The sequence below is a fragment of the Paralichthys olivaceus genome, chromosome 12 (assembly GCF_024713975.1).
Source record: "Paralichthys olivaceus isolate ysfri-2021 chromosome 12, ASM2471397v2, whole genome shotgun sequence".
Lineage (NCBI taxonomy): Eukaryota > Metazoa > Chordata > Actinopteri > Pleuronectiformes > Paralichthyidae > Paralichthys > Paralichthys olivaceus.
Genome location: NC_091104.1, coordinates 22,916,254 through 22,924,864, shown reverse-complemented (window position 1 = coordinate 22,924,864; position 8,611 = coordinate 22,916,254). Strand labels below are relative to the sequence as shown.

General features: G+C 40.7%; 1 protein-coding gene across 1 annotated transcript; it reads left to right on the top strand.

The window, feature by feature from the left end:
- Positions 1-1,458: 1,458 nt before the first annotated feature.
- LOC138412426 (uncharacterized) lies at positions 1,459-7,900 on the top strand. Its single transcript, XM_069536274.1, has 5 exons — positions 1,459-5,584; positions 6,460-6,557; positions 7,086-7,218; positions 7,310-7,627; positions 7,761-7,900. The coding sequence occupies exon 1, from the start codon at positions 1,815-1,817 to the stop codon at positions 2,886-2,888; it is 1,074 nt and encodes a 357-aa protein (XP_069392375.1). The 5' UTR covers positions 1,459-1,814; the 3' UTR covers positions 2,889-5,584; positions 6,460-6,557; positions 7,086-7,218; positions 7,310-7,627; positions 7,761-7,900.
- Positions 7,901-8,611: the final 711 nt, after the last annotated feature.

Below are 8,611 nucleotides of genomic sequence, written 5' to 3'. Positions count from 1 at the left end.
AATGCTCGTCTACTTGTACCGTTCTAAAAGAAAGGCAGCAGGAGTGGATTTGCCACATGTGTAACAGCCACCTGAGAAGAGGAAGTATGCCATCCATTGCAGTGGCTAATGAATTAGAGCTGGCACCTATCCCACCAGAGTTGGGTGAATTAAATGTGCCTGAGAGACACCTAATTGCCAAAGTCTTGCCTTTTGCGAAAATTATTGCATTGCCCAAAGGACAGCAAAGATCAGTACACAGCGCTGTTGTGTGTGTGCCATCGGAGGTAAGTGCAAAAGTGAACTGTCTCCCAAGACCCAGCGGTAAAGCCCAGCTGTTACAGGTTAAACTGAAAAGGGATATCAAGTGCAAAGGGCATCAGTACTTTTACACTATCAACATGAGAAATGTGCTGGCAGGACTACATACACTGAAAGAGCTGCAATCAGAATATGAAGACATATCAATCGATGAGAGTGCTACATTCAACTCAGATAATCAGCTGGTGGAGGCTGATACAAACGGTGAACAGGCCGATCAGTCCAAATCAGATCAGGAGAAAGACAAAGAGGAACTTAGACCTGGTTTGGCCCTGGACACCTGCATGCATTTTATATCATACAGTGAGGGAATATATTGCATTGCCCAAGGTAACAAACCCGTTGGCTTCTTTGCTATACCAAAACTAGAAGCCATGGCCTTCCCTGTTCAGTTCCCAACTGGACAGAACACATTGGATGAGGTCCAGCAGATTAATGTGTCCCAAAGCATGTACTTTAACGCAAGGCTTTTCTCGGCAGATAACCGCTTTGCAATGGACCAGACTGTTCTTCTTGCAGTTTGTGACAGAAACGCACATAGCTAAAAACAGCATGTCAATTCAATTGCGTAAAGGCAAACCAATCACCAGAGATGGTCGCAAAATTTCCAGCCGGATGCTTCAAGATAATAAAGAGGTTGAAAGACTGATAACAAACAAGGACCCGACACGCTTCATGCAACCTCTCCGAGGCACTCTGGCTTATTGGGGAAAAGCGCTGAAAGATCTACATGCCATGGTCAGGCAGGTGGGCAAGCCCACATTCTTTCTCACATTTTCTGCTGCTGAGATGAGATGACCTGAGTTCATAGAGGTCATAAAAGCACAAAAAGGTGAAAGTGTTGACTTTTCACAGCTTGACTGGAATGCAAAATGTGACATTCTACGAAGTAGGCTTGTTGGGTACTAAATTGGTACCGGGGTACTGATGCATGAGGCAAGCGAGTGAGCAGCAAATGGAGCAGGAGTCTGGCGACAGAGAGAGATAAAGGAGAGAAAGAGAGAGAGAGACAGGAGCAGAGAGAGAATGGCAGCTGCTGCAACCATCACCACGCCACAATTCGTAGATAAACCAGGTGCGCGAAGTACTATATGGAATTACTTTGGCTTAAAAACAAATGAGCACGGTGAAGCCATTAACACCGATGCACCACTGTGCAGTTCTAAGATTTTCTATTAAAATAAAGTCAATAATGAAATGTTTTGTGTTATATTTTTATTTGGAAAAGTATCGTATGTTCGTACCGGTACCAAAATGTTGGTATCGTGACAACACTACTACGAAGCAACCCTGTCACTGTAATATGGATGTTTGAAAAAAAGGTTGATGCACTAATGAATCCTGTCAGGCACACAGCCCATTGGTCAAGTAGAGGATTACTTCTATCGAGTGGAGTTTCAAGCTAGAAGAAGCCCACACATCCATTTGGTAGTTGGATTAAGGATGCACTTGAGTTTGGAGATGATTAGGACGATGAAGTGTGCAAGTTCATCGACCAGCATGTACCATGCCAGATGCCTGACCCAAATGCAGACCCTGAGCTTCTCAAAATCATCTCCGAGGTTCAGATGCACAGTAGAAATCCTTCCAAATCTTGCAGAAAAGGCAACTGCAAGTGCAGATTTGGTTATCCTAAAGCACCCATGGACAAAACCATCATCACTTGCCCAGACGATGGTGAAGATGATAATGATAATGACAAGAAACCAGCAACTAGTAAAAGTGGGGGAAAAGGGAAAAAGTCCAAACCAAAACAGAGACGTCTTCGACAGATCCAAAAGGACGCCATGGCTAAACTCAAACCAATATGGACTTTCCTTAGTGAATCAAAGAACCCACCCATGACTTTGTCAGAACTGCTGGAGAAATTCAAGATGACCTACCAAGAATTCAGGGTCAATGTCGAGAATCTAACCACCGGCAATGTCATTGTGATGAAGCGTCGTCCAATCCACTGTTGGGTGAATGGATTCAATGTCCATTTGCTGAGGGTATGGAACGCTAACATGGACATTCAGTTTGTTCTCGACGAGTACTGCTGCATCGCGTACATGTTGTTGTACATGTCCAAGCCGGAACACGAGATGACTCAGACGCTCAATCAAGTCTTTGGTGAAGTGCGTAAAAAAGACGTCAATGAGAAAGATGAAATGAAGCAGATCATGCAGGCATACTCCAAGCACAGAGAGTTGAGTGCTCAAGAGTCTGTGGCGCAGACATGCAGCTTACCACTAAAAAAGTGTTCACGCAGTGTGGTGTTTGTACAGACTGATGAAAACGCACTGAAGATGAGTCTTCCCATGAGCAAGTTGAAGGAAATGGCTCCTGATACAGAGCAAGTTTGGATGTCGGATTTACCAGAGAAATACGCAGACAGACCCGAGGAACTCGAAACCATGTCTTTGGCTCAGTTTGCTTCAGAGTACAGGATACTCTATGGACGACAAACAGAAGACCCAAATGCCATTCCCCTTTTGAATGAAAGAGGATTCATTCAAAAAAGAACTGGAGGAAAAACTGCCATCATCAGATTTCCCCGCTTCTCAGAACAGAAAGACCCTGAGAAGTTTCACTCCAGATTGCTCTAACTGTACTTGCCGCACAGATCCAACGATGACCTCAAAAACGAACAATACCCGACATATGAGCAGTACTACAAGTGTGCCACCAAATGGGAGTATGCAGTAAAAGACCTGGTGGATGCCATGAAGAACCGATATGAAGGACATGGCAAAAAACTGCAGAAGGCCCTGGAAAAGGTCAGTGAAGAAGGTTCCCTATTTAATGCATGGAACCGTTTTGCATCAGAGGCTGAGGTGGACCATTTGGAGTGCCTGGACCAGCGACCAGTATTGGACCCCAATGAGGAAAATGAGAGAGACGATGTGCCTGAGTATGAAGTCACACATGATGGAACTGTCCCAGCAGTAGAGGCGCCAAAGCTGAGTGCAGAGTATGTTAGACAGCTGTACCGAAGCCTCAACGAAACGCAGGCGTCCATTTTCTACGCTGTGCGTGAGTGGTGCCTCAAGCGTGTCTGGGGCAACAATCCAGACCAATTCTTTTACTTTGTCTCCGGGGGAGCTGGCTGTGGAAAATCCCACGTAATCAAATGCATATATGAGGAGGCCACCAAGATTCTGCGCCAACTCCCCAGATTCCGTCACCAGGCAGACATGTCAATGCCTGCAGTGCTACTGACTGCATTTACTGGCACTGCAGCATTCAACATATCTGGAAAAACCTTACACTCCATCCTCAAACTGCCAAAATCTTTGAAACCACCATATCAATCATATCATATAGACACAAACCACAACAATCGCGGAATACAGCTGTTGTGAGATGAATGATAACAGATATTTTATCTGTCAGAGAAAATCCCTCCACTTCCACTACTTATTCATATGTGTGTATATAGTTTGATCATATAATAAAAACAACCCGCTATTTCTATCCCAAAAATACAGAGGTAAACAATGCGACTGACAACTGGCATTTCATCTTTTTCCAAACTGGTGTTTTCTTTGAGTGGGAACTGTTGCGTTTCTTTATATTTTGATTTTAAGGTCCTGACCTTCTATGTAAAGTTCCTTGAGATAATGTATATTATGATTTGGCGCTATACAAATAAAATTGAATTGAATAAAGTTACTTTTCTGTATTTGTTGATTTGCTGGCTGTTTGGATTAGCTCCCATGGGGGCGGTTCTGGCAGCAGCGTGTTTTTTAAAAATTCCTTAGATTGTCATACAACCCAGTAACCATGTTACTTAAGCCTACGTTTTCTGGGTCAGTAGTTATTTCCATTTATTTGCAATTCTCTGTATAATCATGCTACTTAAGCCTAAATTCTCTGGATGGTTGTCATTTCTATTTATAATCATGATACTTAGGCCTAACATTTCTGGGTGCGTTGTTATTTCTATTTCTAATCATGTTACTTAAGCCTACGTTCTCTGGACGGTTATCATCTGTATTTATAATCATGTTACGTAAGTCAAAGTTCTCTGGACAGTTGTTAGCAGTCATAGCCTTGGTGAGGGACAAGAGGATCATCAGTGAGAACTCAAGTAACAACTGCAACTTTTGAGAGAACTCGAGGGAAGAAGCGACATCCCAAAAATACAGAGGTAAACAATGCGACTGACAACTAGTATTTCATCTTTTTCCAAACTGGTGTTTTCTTTGAGTTCCTGAGTTGAGAATTCAAATACAGTTGAGTCACACTGCAATGTAAGACTGCCAACATATTTTTAAACATATAATTATAATTTATTAACTTTTATAAATGTATACAATTTTAAGTTATATTCTATCAAATGTTGTCAATGTGTTTATTTAATTTATGAATTCTGTTGTACTAATAAACTGTGAGAAATGCTTTACTTACTCTTTCTCTGGAGTTTTATTAACATAGGAATTGAGTCTCATCAGCCTGGTGATCAAAATGCAGCTTTTATAAATGCCTCTCTCAGGGTCTCTCTCTCTCTGAAATTGGTCCACTCTCTCTCTGTCACCAAGCTGCATGTCATGTGTCTCTGTCCTTCCTCTTAAAGGAAATGTCTCTCTGTGTGGAGCGCTGGCAGCGAATGTCTCTGCAGAAGAGATTTTTTAGTTAAGTGAACAAACAATTCAAGGCTATGCACCCCACTATTACTCCCTCAGTTTTTCTTTGCACGGATGACAACTTTCGTCTTGGAGCACTTTCAGATAATTAAGACATTTGGTCCAAAACATGTCAATACTGTATTGACTGAAAACCAATTTCAACCTTTACCATATCTTTCCCAGAGATGTCAAACGCATCTTTAATGAAGCGGATCATTTCCCCAGTGAAAAGGCTGCAATAAATTCTGGAGCCAGCGTGTCAATATGCTCCCTGTAATAGTCCTTTGGGAAGTCGTCTGGTTACCTCCTCATATTCCTAAATTGGAGTGTTGAAATTTCAGGGTTAAACATGTCAGAGTTGATTTCCACTCTCAAAGTGTAATTTCAACACATTCTGATTCAAACAGTGTTGGAGTTCTTTAACAGTGTTAGTCAAGCCCAAGCAAATTAACTCTGTAGAGATGTAAAGAACAGATTAATTACATCTCTACAGAGTTAACTTGCTTGATAGGCCCCTGGGCTTCAGTCCAGGTAAACCCGTGTGGTAAACCCCTGGGCTTCAGCCCAGGTGAACCCATGCATCAATTAATAGTCGACTGTGCTGCGCGTCTTCCATGTGCTGCTGCTGGTTTCAGGAATGGACGCAGAGTTCGACAGAGAGTTTTACACATGCGGTAAGTACAAATTCAACTTGCGGGAACAATAATATCAAAAGAAACACAATGTATTGAATGAAATATCTGCTGAAAATATGTAGGCGACTTTGCTAAGCTTTTTTTGCGGTTGGTACTGAACAGCTAATGTGTGGGATTCATGTTAGCTTTTTTTCTTTTTTTAATGTAACCATTGGCTAACAATTAAACATTGACAAGCCGAAAAAAACGTCTTCCTACGTTATCCATTGTATTTTACCAAGTCTCATGCATGCTTCAAGTGGTGTAAAAACAAAGCTTGATGTTCGCAACGTTAACTGTCAAAATTAGTTTTGGGCTACCTCTAGCACAGCATTAACAAGCTAACGTGAAGTTCACGGTCTTACACCGGTAAGTTACTGTGTAGTGTTTGGCCAAAACCAATGGCATGTTCGATCACTGAAAACAAGCTTTTAACAGAGGGGAAGGTGTTTCAAAAATTCAGTTTTACCTAATGCTAATATAACGTTAAACGTTTGTAAGAGCAGTGTTTAGGGGTCTTCTTTTTCCTGTGCTCTAGACGTGAGTGATGCTTTTTCAGGCACCTGCATAATTTTGGATGTGCAAATAATTTTGTTTAATACTGAAGGTTAATTAAGCAAAATGGAGCACAATGACTTTCACTTTCAAATGGCAATAGTTGTGTGTTTTTGGACTTGGGAGCATGGGCAGCTACTGGTTTGTTTGGTAACTCAACATTACTGTTAAGTTTAAGCTTTACTGATTTTCCGATACTGGCTTACCATGTTCATGTGAGTGTTTTAATCATTTTTCCTTGAATTGCTTCAGTTTCCGATAAATATTTAGTGCTTATTACTGATGTTTTTCTTGTTTTGTTTGTTTTTTGCATGTCTCAGCAAAATTCTGGTCCAGGTTTGGTACTGCCAACAGCAGAAGTATGTGAAGTTGGATGAGGTTGATGGACAGTTTGATTTTATGCAGCTCCACGAAAAAGGTTTGTTTTTATCTTACTTAAGCTTGGTTTAGTAAAAGGGGGTGAAGACTGTAATTTTGAAAATTAAATTTTAAATTTTGGACTGAAAAGGGAATGTATTTTGTGTAGGGGATTCTCTCCAAGTCTGTTTAATCATACCGTGGTGGATTCATTTATTGAATGTGAAATCATTTGTGAGGCAAGAACAGTGCTGGCTTAAAAGGTGTACTCAGATTTATCTTATCTTTTTCAGTCATCGAGAGATTTTGCCTGCCACCTGATGCAAAAGTAGTGTACTTTTTAAAATTTTCTGATTGCTCCTTGTCCTCTCCATCTGAGTGGTGACTCGAGCTTCAGTTCAAGTGCATCAACTATACTCCTAGATGAGGTCCCTAGAAATAAACCAAGAGTTGAGGGTACAATTGATGCAGCATCTGCTAAAAAGGTTGTGACAAAGCTCAGTTCTCAAAGGTTTCTTAAAACATAAACATTTGTCATCTTTAGAAAAGCTGTTTATCACAACTTTTTCTTCTTTTTTATCTTTTTAAGTTGATAGAAGTTGTACTTGGAACCAGTTCAGGTGGTGACGAGGTCCTCCAAGAATATTGCACAACACAAACTAACAGATGCTACCAGAAGAAAAATGGTCAATATAATAGTGGCACACGATTGATAAACATGGGTATGTGTGTTCTATTTGTGTATATGCTTCTTTTTATGCTTGGTTGTTACATAAATATACAGTAGAATGCTAATTTAATCTCTTTTCTCAGGCAGCTCCCCACCAAAGCTGTTAGAGAAGAGTAAGCTCTTGGGATAGTGACAATGTTCTCATCCCTCAAAGACCCATACTCCAAGAAAGGCTATGATTAGTCATTATTGAACTCTTTGTTTACATAATATTCATGTTTTGGGTTGTTGGGTTCTGTGTGCATTACAGTAACATTTAAATTCTGAGATTTCTTAGGAACACTTCTATGATGCTGCTAGCAGCACCGGATACATTTCTTGGTGTCTGAGGACGATCTGGAGAAAGATTCGAAGAGGATCTGCACCTCCAAGTAGCCCCACTGGCTTTTCCCCAGGAGGAGGTAAGAAAGTAACTGTCCACAAACTAGATAACGTTCTCATTAACATTTACTTGTATTTAATGATACTGTTCCGTTTCCATGTATCTATCTGCTAGGCTTTTTTTGAAAGTGTCTGTTGTGTGCTTTTCTTCAGGAGGCCGTACCTCCTGGCCGTTGGGCGCCAGAAGAGGAAGATCGACAGCTTCTATGTCTCCATGGACAAGCGTCTCATCCCCTGTCAGGCCAACCGCTCCCTTGGGGCATTTGATGAGCTTTTTAAAGCTCATTTTGTGTTCAATGTGTCTTACCATGGTGCACTTGTGAATTTTTACACATTTCTGCAGACAACAGTCTATAATATCGACATACTACTTAACCAGGAAGTACTTGTCACAACCTGAGTAAAAGGCAAGGCAATCTCTAAGAGGGGTTGTTATCAAAATGTTTGCATGTTTTATGTGTAACAAAGTTTATCCCAGCAGTCAGGAGTTGATTTCACAAAAATTTCAAAAACATAACCAAATCACTAGCTAAAAGGCATCAAATGGCTATTGCTTATCACAGGGAAATCTTCACTCTAAAACAGAAGTAACATGGGCCGATTAACTCATTTTCTGTAAGAGATGAAAATGTGGTCAACAGTGAAATTCTTGAAATTATGTTGTCAAAAGATGTTTTCTCGACAAGTTGGGTTAAAGTTGATGGTGTAGAGTACAAAGGTGGACTTGTTTGCAGTTTAATGGAGGAAGACATGCCAGTCTTTTGTCAAATAGTTGATATACCTCTGGATGAATAACACATTTTTTTATTGACACAGAAGCTATTTACAGAGAACTTTGATGAACATCACCATGCCTTCAAAGTATTACCAACTGAAGAAAGGTGTGTCTTAAAAATAAGTGAACTAAAATGTCACAAACCGTTTGATATTCAAAGCTCATATGGTGCTGCAGATGAAAGTTTGTACATTGTACCTTCATTTATTATGTTTTAATTGACTGCATG